At 42.2% G+C, this 15620-nt stretch overlaps 1 protein-coding gene across 1 annotated transcript in view; it reads right to left on the reverse strand.

The window, feature by feature from the left end:
• The window catches only part of SERPINI1 (serpin family I member 1), a 73900-nt gene that overhangs the window by 1776 nt on the left and 56504 nt on the right, over positions 1 to 15620 (reverse strand). Inside the window, exons 6-8 of the mRNA XM_039488137.1 lie at positions 13041 to 13138; positions 1839 to 1925; positions 339 to 428 (exon numbers count right to left, since the gene is read on the reverse strand). Of these exons, the coding sequence (XP_039344071.1) occupies positions 339 to 428; positions 1839 to 1925; positions 13041 to 13138 (275 nt within the window). The remainder of the gene's footprint in view (positions 1 to 338; positions 429 to 1838; positions 1926 to 13040; positions 13139 to 15620) is intronic.

Below are 15620 nucleotides of genomic sequence, written 5' to 3' on the forward strand. Positions count from 1 at the left end.
CAAACGTAGAGCTATGGTTTAAGATTACAATGACAATTTTGCCTCAACCCTCAGGAAGTTCATTGGTGAATTTTTCCTACAATCACTTACCAAAAAAAGAGCAATAATATTTTCCAGGCCATTCCTGTGTGAGGTTGGGGTTGGGAGGAGTGTTAAAGGAATGTGTGTTATGAGAGATTAGTTAAAATCCCTCAACACAAAGCACCACAGAGCAGAAAGTAGAGAAAAAATTACACTCTGAGACCAGTTTATTGATCCAAAACAGCCTCTGCTGCATGGGTCTGATGGGGATTCACGGTAAACAATGAGAAAGCAGCTTGGAAACCGCATACACTTACCTGTTCTCCTGTTCCTGACCAGAAAGAAAAATGGATGATCGACTATAACCTGGGGGTACAGCACAGCCATTCTACTAATGGCAATCATTCCTAAAGGGGAGAAAACACACACAAGCAGCATGTCAGGTATTATTTTATCTTCCCAATACGCTCCCTAGATACAGCATATTAACTTCTTCACACGTGATACTTGTAAAGCCCATGAATGGGAATTAAAGCCTACATGATTGCACTGTCACCAACAAATAGCATGAACAATCTAATCTAAAAGGAAGCAGACTTCCAAAGTAATTACATGTCTGTGTATGCGCCGAGAATGATTAACAATGGGCAATGGCACAATTTATTTCCAGTGATGATGGAACAGCTTATAACTTACAAAAAGGCAGAACCTCTGGGTAATGAAGGCCATTCCCTTTCAAAGGAAAATGTATTACAGTAGACAGTATCACTAACCACTTTTATTGTGCTCGACAGATCTCTAAGCCTGACCCTGGTACTCACATTAACTCCTTATTAGATAGAAGAAGAGTTAAGGGTGTGGGCTGACCTTGAAATTTTTAATTTAGCTCTTTGTTGTTTACTGTATTTTAAAGAATAAAGTCAAAGGCAAAATATATGAGGAGACAGGTAGATTTTGGCCCTTTGGTATTTTCTTATATTTGGAAATCTTCTAAGGTTTTCACTAGGGCTTTATTATTTACAAGAGTTTTATTAACTTTTTCATTTTGACTGCACTGGCAATAAAAAACCTATGCATGCCAATAATCTCTGCCCACATGACTGTTAAATGCCAAGGCTCAAAAGAATCACCAGGATTGACTACAAAGGGTGCTGCTTTTCTCTTGCTCGAAGAATAGTACAAGTGCTTATGGAGAGAAATCACATAATAATGCAACCAAGTTGGCAAATGAAGTAACTCATTTGGAAGAGGGAGAGTCAAGATTTGCCTGTGACAACCAAGCATTTTCACCATCTGGCCCCTGAAACATCACGGCTGGCAAGCTAGCTTTTTCCAGTTATTGCATGCCTGCTCACATGCCTGTTTAAGTGCTTATTAAAACACAACAATCTCTCTGAGGTACTTCTAACCATTTTGCAGAAAACACACAGACTGTCTCAATTAGCAAATCACACATGATGGGGAAAAATAAAACCACCACAACCATTCCAAATTGCCAAGATTCAAGTTCTAGAAAGAAAATCTATCTTCAAAAATGCAGCATGTAGCCTCCCACCTCTCATTAGAAAGGAAATGGGAAAAAGGAGCAATATTTTCCACTGAGCACTTGAGACACTTTATGACACACTCATATTAAGAAAAATGTTGGCATTTTCAATTTCCAGCATCCTCTCTGGGAAGGAGGGACACTTGCCAGACTGTGTCCTCATGCTGTATTGGGCTCAGCTTTTTGGCCCTGCGCCAAGGCATTTTAAAAATACTAATTAATACAGGGCAGCCAGACCTATAATTTAGTTCAGGTTTTCAGAGTCAGATACCTGAGGCAGCAGCAGCTTCCGCACCTTCCTCATTAACTTCTAGGAACGACTTGTGAATTGCTTTAGCAAGGTAAAGCTCTTCGTTATCTGGGGGGAGAGGAAAGAAAGAAAAAAAGGAGACTTTTTAAAGTGGGTTAGTAAAAAGTGAAGCTTTTAAAAGGCGGGTTCAACTGCGATGGCTTCCTCCCCCATCTTGGTTTTAAACAGCCTTTTCCTTGTTTATATTTTTATTTAACTATTATCTGTATCACAGTAGCACCTAGAAAAACCAACTGAGACAGAGCCCTCATTGCTAGGTGCCATATAAGCACAGAATAAAAGACAGTCCATACCCTGAAGTGCTTAAACTCTAAACAGACAAGGCAGACCAAGAGCTGGAGAGGAAAGGATGTAACATTACAAGCGGAGAGTAATTATTTGTTTCTCCATTTGGGACCAGTGCTGAAAGATGCTATATAAACTTCTGGGAGGAGCTTGCACAATCAGGCCCAGATTTTTCATGTATATTTTCTTTCCATCCTGACTTTATAAATTAAACGTCAGATGGTATTGCAATAGAATCACCGTCAGTGGTCACCAAGGATTCACCTTCATACCTAGTGAGGCCAATGGAAATTTTGTCATTGACTGAGTTCACTGGGAGAGGGACTGGGCTTTTGCTTTCTCCCTCTTGTGTGCTCTCTTTCCCATCCCAGCAATCCAATATGGATCTGATCCTGCTCCTATTGAAATCATTGGGAGGTTTGCTATCAACTTCAATAGCAGTAGGATCAGACTGTATCAGGTCCTGGGAATAGGCCCTTACACTCCTAGTTAGTACTATTATTAACAATTTTCCACCCTACTCTAGCAACATAATATATTACAGAAGTAGTAGATACACAGTGGATTAGATCTACGCTGTACATATACCCACACAAGTGCATGCACTATGAAATAGCTCATATTCACATAGACAAGAGAGAATAAAATTGAGAGCTAGGAAAGAAATAGAGTGTTCATAACAGGGAAATAAATCAACATGCAAAATCTAAACTAAGAAGCAAATCAATAACCTTCTCTATTTCTGAAGCCTTCCATGACATAGCAGGTATTGTGTACTAAGGGTTATCAAATCATTAACTGAACACACTGAATCATCACCATAAGAAAAGCCTGTTGGAATATTCTTGTAGTTGATCTACATTTATGTCAGCTCTCTCTCATAACAAAAGATAATGGTTCTGGTGCTAATGTAAACAACTGAGAGGAAAGACAGCCCTGCCTATCACATGACTCCAGTAGGTCTCATTAACTCAAGATAAGCTAAGTTGGCTCTGAATTGAACTAGCTCTCACAGTTCAGCTGCTCAGCATCTCTTCAACAAAAGCCCCAACTGATTTCCTATGGGACCATATGTGGTAAAATGTACAGAAGACTGCTAAGTACTGTACAAGTTTTAGGCTTCAGTTCTAAGCTTTCAGAAATGCTGCTGTTGTCTTGAAAGCAGAGAGAAAGAGCCTCCACTGTATTATTTTTAGCACATCTGTCACAAAGCATCTGTTTACGGACTAAGCACAAAATCTCACTCATTTAGGTATTGACATAACAGCTATTAATAGAAAGATCTCAAATATAATATGTGAAGTGTTCACATGTGATCATTACTTTTTGCACTTTACTGTTTGTCTAAATGGTTTATTTGCACCGCTAATCCAGAGGCCAAGTGGTTAAATCTAGTCTTCCTGTAAAGCTACCACTCATAGGAAAGTATTCAGACTTAAATAAAATGAACTTTCTGAAGAATGAACTGCAGCGTTTTGGCACATCACGGGGTGTGCTTCCTCACTCTGAATTTCTCTTCGTAAGCAGTCTCCACACATGCTCACATTTTATTTACATTATCTCAGCAGCTTCATGTCCTATCACCATATGGCTTTTCCAAAGCTCCAGCATAGCCCTTAGATGGGGGGTGAGGGAGTAGGGAGAGAAAAGTAAAGAATCTCAGAGAGATGAGACCTTTCCATCCAGCTCTCCCCCCACCCCACTTCCCTGTTGCCCATTTAAAGGTCCATAGCAGACTAACTGAATCACCTTATTGACTGGTTAATCACCCAGAACTAATCAATTATCTCCCTATTCAGCAGATGTGGAGACCTTTAGGAAGTTCAGAGTGCTGAGCCAGCTCTAAGGCTACACCCACTCTGTCACATGGCACAAGTAAATTCTCAGCAGCAAGTGCTATATACAAAAACAGTCAATTATAATGGAAATATTCTGATGAACACTTCTAATTATCGACATAGCTAGAAGTCTCTCTTTTACATCTCACTCCTATAATAGTCCCTCTTCTAGCCAATTTGATTAAATATTTGAGCTGACCAATGTATTTACCAAGAGGAAACCCTTTGGAGTAAGAAAAATGCCAACTATAAGCACATGGTAGTCTTAAACCCTAAGGAATGCTTATGCTTGATGGCTGTATGTAGTGTTGTTGTAGCCATGTTGGTCCCAGGATATTAGAGACAAGGTGAGTGAGGTACTACCTTTTATTGGACCAACTTCTGTTGGTGAGAGACAAGCTTCTGAGCTTACAGAAAGCTCTCAAAAGTTTGTCCCTCTCACCAACAGAAGTTGGTCCAATAAAAGGTAGTACCTCACTCACCCTGTCATGCTTAATGGCTGACAAACCACTCAATCTTGCCTTAAGGAATACGCTAATTGAAGTATCAGGTGTTTGAACCTTCTCCATTGAAACCCAGTGTCAAAACTCTTGATTGTGCCTGGTTCTGAGCACCTTTAATTTCCAATGAAGTGTGTGGCTACTGAGTGTGCTCAGCACCTGGCAGGACTGGGCCCTATCACTGTTATCCTTAGTGGGTGTTGTGCAGGTAGGGCCTGATCTTGCAACATTTAATAATAATAACAACACTTATTCAGGGTGTAGTCCTATAATAATGTGCTTGGCTGCAAATGATGGCAGGATCTGGACCTTAAAAGCGCTGCACAGTGAATAGAAACTATAGGGCACAGGAACTCACACATCTAGTCCATGCTACTTCTAACATAGCCAGGATTGGTTCAGATGCTTCAGAGGAAGGTGCACGAAATCTCATAGCTATGGCCTAACTTGCTCACAGGAGAAGTTTGTCAGTTAGCGCCAGGTTTATGCCTATCTAGCGTAACTGTGGATACTTTTCATTGTCCACATAAACATATAATCTGTTTTTGAATCCTAGGCTCTTGACCTCAATGATATCCAGTGGCAACAAGCACTGGGGGTGAATTTTACATTAAAAGAAAAGTATTCTTTTTATCAGTTTTAAATTGATTGCCTTTCAGGTCCACTGGCTGTCCCTTTGCTCTTATACTGAGAGAAGAGTAATACCTCATTCCAGTTTTCCATCCCTATACAATTTATTATTTTATATGCCTCTATCACATCCTGTCCTATTCATCCCCTCTCTAAATAAAACAATACCAGTCTTTTCAGTCTCTCTCCATATCGAAGCATAATCATTTTTGTCACCCTGTTTCTGGACCCGTTCTCTTTCTGCTATAGCTCCAAGATTGCGAGAATGGACCATAGTATTACAGCTTAATACTGTAATTTGTATAATGCCATTAATATCTCCTCAGTATTTTCTCTCCCCTTTATACACCCTACTTGGTGTTTTTTTTTGTTTTTTTTTAAACCTCTGCATAATGAATGAGGCTTTTAATTGAACTGTCCACTAAAATCCTCTGGCCATTTCCCACAGCAGCTACTGTTAATTTAGGTTGGGATTTTCAAAAGGAGCCTGAGGCGGTTCGAAGCCCAAATCCCACAGAAACTCAGTAGAATTTGGGTATCAAGCTCTATAGGCTCCTTTGAAAATCCCAGCCTAGGAGCCCAGGAATGTGTAAGAGTTATTCAAATTACTCCTTCTAGCAAGCATGACCTTGATAGCAAATTTAATCTGCCTTTGCACTTCACATCCTTGTGAACACAGTGGTATTCAGTCAAGCCATTCTGAAGTGCCTCAAAATCTCCTCAGGTTTTCAGTAACTGGAAAAGTGTGTAGTAGGAGCTTCCCTGGCCTATTCTCCTCCAGAGAAAGGATAGCTACCTCAACCACAATGCCTCCAGGAACCCATATTGGGGTGATGTACCTCCATCGACTCCATCCTGTAAGATTCTGCCTTAAAATCACTTCACTCCTCATTGAAATGCAGGTCCCTTCTGGGGATAAAGGCAGCTATCATTTTAGCAGTGCACACAAAGCACTATATATCACCTCAGGACAGAACGCGAGAATTACCATATTCAGCTGAAAATACAGGGAGCATTCTAGTGAGGCAGAATTTAGCTGCTCCAAGACAGTTCTTAAACCATGCTGAACAGTTCAGACCTCAAACTTAGGGTCTGTGTAAACAAAATATTATATGTATATAAAAATAAAACCCAATATCAACAGAAGCAGTTTCATGGTTTTTTTCATTTCATGGCAAATACAGAATGTTCAGTCTTGGGCACCTGTGGAGTTCCTCAGTTATATGCACATTACTCCTGCCAGGAAGTTCAGAGAACCTCAGTTTTCCCCTTTTGCACCGAGGGGATCCAAAGAGCAGAGTATGGGAATTAGACCAGCAGCAGATAATGACACGTCCTCAGTTTCCCACGTCAGCTTTAGAGGGTGCCAAAGAGCTTTTGTCCCCACAAGCATGCTACCTCTAGGGCTAACATTCGGATTCAAATATTCCCCTTTATTGTTCATGATCCAGACATCGCAGTAAAGCTGACTAGTCTGTTTCCATTTTCTGAGATGAATGAAGTACAAAAGTGAACAACCAGATAGTAAGCTCTTTGGGGCAGGGAATGTCTTTTGTTCTGGATTTGTACAGCACCTGCTCCAGAAATGGGGCTCTGAGATGTTACTGCAATACAAATAATAAGAATGGTGAAAATTAAGGTTGTGATCCTGGGCTTCCAGCATCCCTGCTACAGAAACCTAGGAAGTCTGGCTCAAGCAGGGGCTCTCAGGGTACGTCAACACTACAATGTAAGCCCAGGGATTGAACTCATTGTGTAAACCCTTCCGTATACACAAAATAGCACTAACCCAGAGTCTGGACCCTGGGACCCAGGCACTGATGCTGCCACACCACCTGGCTTGAAGTAGTATTAAACACCAAATACACTGTTTCCATCATCAGCACCCCCATTATGAAAAATGTTCCAGCACCTCAGGTCCCAGGATCTCACAGGAATGGAAGTTCCAAGCCTAAATCAAACCCGGGGCCAGACTTCAAGCTCTAGTGCTCTGCAGTTTACGTGCAGCCCCACAGAACTCATGCTCTAGGAGTCCATCAAAAGTATCCCACAATCCTACAGGCCAACTTTCTTCATCCTCCGGATAGTCAAGTTTGGTGGACAGTCAAGTTTTCCTATGTTGCACCATGAACAAAGGACTAGACCCACCCACCCCCAGGAGGAGCCCCAGGCAGTCCTTAAGAGTCAACTGGTGGCTCTATTTTTTTTTTTTTGAGAGTTTAGATTATTCTGAAAACTTTTTTTCAGAATTTCCTTTCTGCAGGAGATTTTAAAGTTTCTAGTTTGTGTTCATATTTGGAATGAAAACTTCTCAAATTTCAGAAATTTCCATGAAATTGAAATCCTGAAGTTTCAATCAGATCTCCTTGGGCCTTAGAAATTCAAGAGGCTTTACATGGCGATAATTCAAAAGGCAGTAGCAGAAAAAAGTGATTTAAAAAAGTGCCAGTGTTCATTTAAAGCCTTTCTGTATTTTCTTTTATTTAATCTACCTACATTTTAACAACATCTAAATAGGTGTACTTCACTGAATAAAAAAAGCTTCCAATTGTTTGTATTTAACTTTCATTAAGTGCTACATTTTCCAAAAAGTGTATGCACGGATCTGAGAGAGAATTTTTGGATATCAAACCACTGTTAACCAGGCATGTTTTAGAACCAGGCATGTTGTAGATCAATTTAAAATGCAGGCTTTTAAAAATTTTTTGCCAAGAAGTTCTTTTCCTTGTCTGACACTGGAGTAAACAAAAAAGAGAACAAAAACAACCAAAAGAGAAACCTTTTGTAAGAAAGGAAAGTAACCGCAGCACTGGTGTTAACTTTGTCAAGACAAAGTTCCAAGTAATTTAAAAATATTATTACTTTATTAAACTAAGAAATAGGCAAACTATGAATGTCCTTAGACATTGCCTCAGACATTCAGTGGGAAAAATTAGAGTGCAGCAACGTTAATCATCGCTGTACTTAATGCTTTACATTACACTATAAAGAACTTAATCTTTAAATAGATGAGGTGGGTGAGGTAATAGCTTTTATTGGACAAACTTCTGTAATGAAAGAGACAAGGCTATGTCTACACTGAAATGCTACACTGGCAGAGTTGCATCACCGCAACTTAGCTGCTGTAGCGCTTCAGTGTAGACACCAACTATGCTTACAGGAGGGTTTCTTCTATCAGCATAGGTGACCCAGCTCTCTGAGAGGCAATAGCCAGGCCAATTGAAGTATTCTTTTGTCAACCAAGTGCTGTCTACACTGGCGGTTAGGTCGGCTTAGTTACATCTCAAAGGTACTGATTTTTTACACCCCCTGAGAGACGCAGCTATAAGTTCCCAGTGCAGACCAACCCTGACTTTCGAGCTACACAGAGCTCTTAAGGTCTGGGAAAGATTCTCACACCTGGTCAACACTAGAAAATAGGTCGTTTTAACTACGTTGGTGAGGGTTGTGAAAAATCCCACTATGAGCAGCATAGTTAAGCCAACCAGTCCTAAGAACATAAGCATGACCATACTGGGTCAGGCCAATGGTCCATCTAGCCCAGTATCCTGTCTTCCGATAGTGGCCAATGCCAGGTTCTTCAGAGGGAATGAACAGATCAGGCAATCAAATGAGTCGTCCATTCCCAGCTTCTGGCAAACAGTGGCTAAGGACCCTCAGAAGATGGTGTTGCATCCCTGACCATCCTGGCTAATAGCCATTGATGGTGCTAGGTGGATGGAAGAATTCTTCTGTCAACCTACCTATTGCCTCTCTGGGAGGTGGATTATCTAGCCATTGGGAGAACCCCTCCCATTGGTGTAGCTAGTGTCTAAGCCATAGCATTGTAAGCATGGGCAAGCCCTCAGAGCCGCAGAATTAAATACAAGGTGGAAAAGATTGTTTATCATAAGCAGTTAACACATATGCTAAGAGACCAGTTAAGGTGAAGTTGCCCATTAATATTTCTCTAGTCACAGGATACAAAAGGGGGGTTATTGTTGGTTACAGATTGTTGTAATAAGCCATAAATCCAGTGCCTCTGTGTCTTTAAAAAGCAAAGTTATCTTGCTTGGACAATTTATATATGTGGTCTTAAACTCTCTTTTGCAAGACATAATTGTACAAAATATACAATCTTTGAACAAATCATTAATCTTATGGATTAAACACTAACAAATTCAATCCATCTGTTGCACTCCTGTGCACAGGGCTGCTCACTGATGTTTATGCCTCTCTTTGGGTTGTATATGGAGTGAAATAAAGGGATATACTCCACTGCCCTATTGGATACTACATCAAAGACAGATTGGGAGGGAGAGATGGTCCCACCACCACCCAACTTCCAAAATTATCTTCAATACATTCATTTTAAGATTTTTCTTGGGTTAGAGCTACAAATTACTGTGGGATCAGCATTTCCACTACAGGTCGTCAAAACAATGGAAGACATTCTTCATGAAAAATGTGGAAAATTCATTCCACAGGTTTTAAAAGGGCACAATTTTTTGTATATTATTTTTTTTTCATTTTTATTTGTCCTGCCCTCTCCCTTTTCCATTTTATGTAATGGAAAAAGAAAAAAAAAAAAAAAAAGAGAGAGAGAGATGGGGTGGGTTTATGGGGGTGGGGGAGAAAGAATGGTGGTGAAGGAAAAAGGGAACATTTGGAAAACAAAACCTTAACATTTCGGGTGAAAAAGTTTCAGATTAAAAAAAACTTTTTGCTGTTTGAAATCCTTCACTCAGCTCTGATTTTCAGTAGAAGGTGATAGAGAAAGGAGACTTCTCATGGCTCAGGTATCCATCTGGGTGATTAAGTAGCAACCCAAAAGGGCTACAGAAGTGGTACTCAAACTTTTGAATTGGTGACCCCCTTTCACACAGCAAACCTGAGTGCGATCCCCTTTATAAATTATTATTTTTTTTAAAAAAAATATTTAACACTATTATAAATGCTGGAGGTGAAGTGGGGTTTGGGGGTGGAGGCTGACAGCTCGTAACCCCCATGTAATAACCTTGCGACCCCCAGTTTGACATCCCCTGGTCTACAGCTTCCTGGGTGGAAGGACAGTGGCTGCAATGTAGGGCCTTGAGAATGAAAGAAAGACTGTAGGATCCCCTGAGGACAACCAATGTATTAAAAAAAAAAAATCCCACAACTGCAGAACTAATGCAGAATAAGTATTGCAAGCAGAAGACCACAGCATGAACAACTCAACCAGTATTTCTGCGGGAACTGGGTTACTCCGGAGTTTGGGTGTTGGATATGGCTTAATAGCTCAAATCCAGCCCAGCATGGCAGTGACCAAGTAATTATGGCTGTTTTCTTCCCACAGTCCAACTTCTAATGTCCACACCAGACTGAAGTTTGATATAGATTGTGTATCAGTTTGTTAAGACTAGTGAAGTGTTCTGGGACAAGGGAGACAGAGCTATATAAATGTAAATTACAACAACAAGCAGCTCACTGGATCATTAGTGTTGATTTTCAATAAGACTTGGAGCACTGGGGAAGTTCAAGAAAACTGGAAGAAAGCTAATGTTGTGCCAATTTTTAAAAAAGGGTAAATGAGATGACCTGGGTAATTATAGGGCTGTCAGCCTGACATCGATCCCGGGGAAAATAATGGAGCAGCTGCTATAGGACTTAACGAATAAAGAACAAAAGAAAGGTGATGTAATTAGTGCAAATGAACATGGATTTCAGGAAAACAGATTCTGTCAAACTAACTTGATATCTTTTTCTGATGCGATTACAAGTTTGGTTGATTACAAGATTAATGGCGTCAAGTATCAGAGGGGTAGCCGTCTTAGTCTGGATCTGTAAAAAGCGACAAAGTCCTTTGGCACCTTATAGACTAACAGAAGTATTGGAGCATAAGCTTTCGTGGGTGAATACCCACTTCATCAGACATCACCAGCCGAGCCCCGCTGCTGCAGCCCCGGGGTAGCGGAGGCAGGGCTCCAGAGGTGATTTAAAGGGCTCTGGGCTCCCCACAGCAGCCAGAGCCTCGGACCCTTTAAAGTGTCGCCAGAGCCCTGCTGCTACCGTGCTATATGCAAACCAGTGTTATATCGGGTCGCGTTATAGCAAGGTAGAGGTATAATATGCATTTTAATAAGGCTAAACATAAATGTATATACATCTAGGAACAAAAAGTACACCCTGAGTGTCTCACTATAAGGAATCTTTTCTAATCCTTTGTTCATTCTTGGGACTCTTCTTTGAACCCTCTCCAACTTTTCCACATCCTTCTTGAATTGCAGGCACCAGAATTGGACACAGTGTTCCAGCAGCAGTTGCAGCAGTGCTAAATACAGAGGTAAAATAACCTCTGTACTCCTACTCGTGGAGCCCCTGATTATGCATCCAAGGATTGCATTAGCCCTTTTGGCCACAGCATCACACTAGGAGTTCATGTTTAGCAGATTATCCACCGTGATCCCCAAATCTTTTTCAGAGTCACTAGTTCCCAGGATATAGCCTCCCACATCCTGCAGCTATGGCCTCAATTAAGCTTAACAAAGAGAAGGGGTGACTTGATTAGTCTTTAAATACCTATATGGAACAAAAATTTAATAATGAGTGTTCCAATCTAGCAGAGAATGGTATGACATGAACGAGACTAATTTAGACTGAAAAGAAGGCATACACTTTTAATGGTGAGAGTAACTGGTAAATTGTTCCAATGGTTTCACCATCAATGCAATTTTAAAATCAATATTGGACACTGTGCCAAGAAATCTGCTTTAGAAGTTATTTTGGGGGAAGTTCTATGGACTGTGCTATACAGGAGGTCAGACTAGATGATCATAATGGTCCCTTCTGGCCTTAGAATCTATTAACCTACCATAGTGAGCTAATTGGCAATAGAATCATAGAATATCAGGGTTGGAAGGGCCCTCAGGAGATCATCTAGTCCACCCCCCTGCTCAAAGCAGGACCAATCCCCAAACAGATTTTTACCCCACTTCCCTAAATGGCCCCCTCAAGGACTGAACTCACAACCCTGGGCTTAGCAGGCCAATGCTCAAAGCACAATAGCTGGCAGCTAGAAAGTAAGGACCAAATGAGCCTGGAGATTGAACCAGTTTCTCATCCTTCAGGTCAGGACTGAATACGGGGGAGCTTGTGCTACAGAAGTGCCTGCTGTTATTGCGGATAAGGGAGTAATTTCCTCAGAGAAGGACGGCGCACTGTCACTTCCTGTGACTGTCTGCTCAACACCTTTCCTGGACTTAACACTCCAGGATTAACTGATTCTAACATTAACATTAACTGATTCTATTTAAAATGAATTTTTAAATATAAAGGATTTTGGTAGGTATGAAAGTGAAATGCTGACAACTGGCTTGAACAGACATGCAGCAGATGTAGTTATTTGTGCTCATGTGCCTTAATCTTAAAAACTTTTCCTTTCCAGTGCTTCTTCTACACAGAAGATGATTAACCGCACGATAGCTTAATGCTGTGGACAAATGCCCCCTCGGGTAAGAGATGACAAGTCACTTGCTGTTTGAATTCAGGCTACGAGATAAAAAACCAAATCCATTGAACCACTGAGGCCATGAGTATTGTTTTATAAGAGGCCTCAATATTGTTCATCATGCCAGAGGGATCCACCTTTTGCATAATGTTCATTTTTCTCTTTACTCATGCAACAGAAGCATTGCTAGTTATAAAACACTAAGAGTAGGGGGTTCTTAAGCAAAGGTAAAACCCACACAGATTGGTAAAGCCTGTAAAATAATCTCTCTTAAAACTGTTCTTGGAAAGTTCACAATCCTGTGATAAATGCACGCTGTCGGATATTGCAAGAATTCTGCAGGGTCACAAAAACCTACTGTATTATTATTGGCAAAAACAAATTTTGCAGTCCTTTTCGGTTCTCTCTCAATGTTGAAAGCCTGGAAACAAGAGCCTCTTACCCGACATTGCAGTGAGATCAGCATTTCTGCTGAATATTTCTGTGATTCCAAGACCCTTCAAAACATCTTTCAGATCAACTTCCTGTTCTGCTGTGAACCTGTGGGGGCATAACAGAGAATTGCAAAATCAAAGGATTTATTAGTAGTATTTATTTTTATTAGCATGTTTGTAAATTGTAGTTAATGGAGGTTGAAACACCAAGTTAAATTTAAAAAGTAGCAAATTTAGTACTCAGATACTATAGTTTGGTGATACATGCTATAGAAATGCCAATAAATACATTATAAATACATATATTTATTTATATAGAATATTCTAGCCACGAATGTCCATTAACTACTATTTGTATTGCAGTAGCTCCCCAAATATGCTAACAATATTACATACAAGAGGTATACACAAAATCCCTGCCTGTAAAAACTTAGTAAGGTAGTTAGATTAAACAGATAGGAGAAAAAAAGCTAGCTAATATCAAACCGAATCTAATTGACTTTAATCTAGATAATAGGAACAATGAGTGATGCAAAAGAGTGCAGAAACTTTACAGACAGCTGTTGGCAAAAAGAAAGATTAGGAAAATAAAGATGCTCAGCTTTTATTTAAAAAAAATAAATAAAAACCACAGAATACCAAGAAGGCTATAGCAATTCATTCTGGTCCTGCTTCCAATGAAGTCAGTGGCCAAACTCTCATTGGTTTCAATAGTGCAGCATTGGGTCCTAGACTAGGAAGTCCTGTAGTGAAGGAGTTTATCAAAGTAATAACGAGAAAGGGCTACCCTTAGCTAGATTAGAAATGTCACAGAGGTCTATTGATAGATGAGAAAGCATAATAGGAAATGTTCATGTAATAAAGGCTCTCTGTAAAATGACCAGAACATTAATTATAAAGAATTTCAATTATGTGGTCAACAACTGTAGGGTCACAAAGAGAAAGCACAGAGTATAGATGGGTTTCATTACACAATTTCTTCAGCAAGCCATATGGCTAGAGACTATGATGCATTCACAGGGCCGGATTAACATTTTGTGGGTCCAGCGCCAAACATATTTGTGGCCCCCCCGGGGGAATGATTGTAAAAGGGGCCGGGGGCAAAAGCACAGTGAGGCAGGAGCTAGGGTTGTTCCCTGGAGCAAGGGAGGGGCCGGGGTAAACTGCAAGCTCGGCAGGGCTGGGGTACCTACCTGGTTCTAGCCCAGGGGCAGGCAAACTTTTTGGCCTGTGGGCCACATCGGGTTTCGTAAATTGTAAGGAGGGCTGGTTAGGGAAGGGGGTCGTGGGCCAGTCCCCACTTCCTATCTGCCCCCCCCCCCAAGACTCCTGCCCCATCCAACCCCCCCGTTCCCTTATGGCCCCCCTCCCCTCCCCCGGGACCCTTGCCCCATCCACACACCCCTGCTCTCTGTCCCCTTACTGCCCCTAGAGCCCTGTCACCCCATCCGACTCCTCCTCTCATTCCTGACACGCCCCCCCCCCCCGGGACCCTTGCCCCATCCAACCGCCCCTTCTCTGTCTCCGACTTCCCCCTGCCCCTCCATCCAATCCCCACTCCTTCCTGACTGCCCCCTGCCCCCATTCAACCCCGTCCCCGACCACCAACCCTAACTCCCCTGCCCTCTATCCAACTCCCCCCTGCTCCATGCCCCCTTACTGCGCTGCCTGGAGCACCAGTGGCTGGCGGCGCTACAGCCACGCTGCCCGGCTGGAGCCGGGCCACGCCACTGCCGCCACCATACAGCACAGAGCACCGGGTCAGGTCGGGCTCTGCAGCTGCACTGCCCCAGGAGCTCACAGCCCCGCCACCCAGAGCACTGCGCCGGCGGCCGAGCAAGCTGAGGCTGCGGGGTAGGGGGGACAGCAGGGGAGGGGCTGGGGGCGAGCCTCCCAGGCCAGGAGCTTGGAGGCCAGGCAGGAGGGTCCCACAGGCTGGATGTGGCCCGTGGGCCGTAGTTTGCCCACCTCTGTTCTAGCCCATTCTCTTCGTCTCTCTCTGCACTGAGCTCCAGGTTCTCTTCCAGGCCTCTGGGGTGGGTGTTGGGAGTGGGAAGAGCAGAGGCTAATGTGGTTACTCCTATAACCAGACTTTTAGTTTCCAGTCAGCACTGCTAACCACACACTCCCGGGGGGAGGGGGGGGGGAGGGAGTGGAGAGTGCTAGGGGACAGGGCCATGTCTGCTCAACTGCCCAGGAAGGTTGGAGACTGGGGATCAGTCGACACAGTATCCCCAGCCTATGTGACATGACAGCCAGTGGTGGATTTAGAGCTAGTGGGGCCCCCCTGGCCCTGTGCTCAGCTTCATTTTTGGGGCCCCTCCCTGGGACCCAGCCAAGAAAAAGAACATTCTCTCTTATCTCCTTCTGGCCCTGTTTTATTTTCATTCTTTTCTTCTTCATCCTCCTTCTATAAGTAATAGCAAGTAAATGAAAATAAAGTGAAGTACTTTGATTGTTCTTGAGTTTAACTTATTTTTCCATAGATCACTTGAAAATTGCAGAAGGTCTTGACAGACCACTTAATGATCTTTCCAAATATTGTTTGTACCATTAGCTAACTACTGTAAAGCACTTTGGATAAGAGC

The sequence above is a fragment of the Mauremys reevesii genome, linkage group 9, assembly GCF_016161935.1.
Source record: "Mauremys reevesii isolate NIE-2019 linkage group 9, ASM1616193v1, whole genome shotgun sequence".
NCBI lineage: Eukaryota > Metazoa > Chordata > Testudines > Geoemydidae > Mauremys > Mauremys reevesii.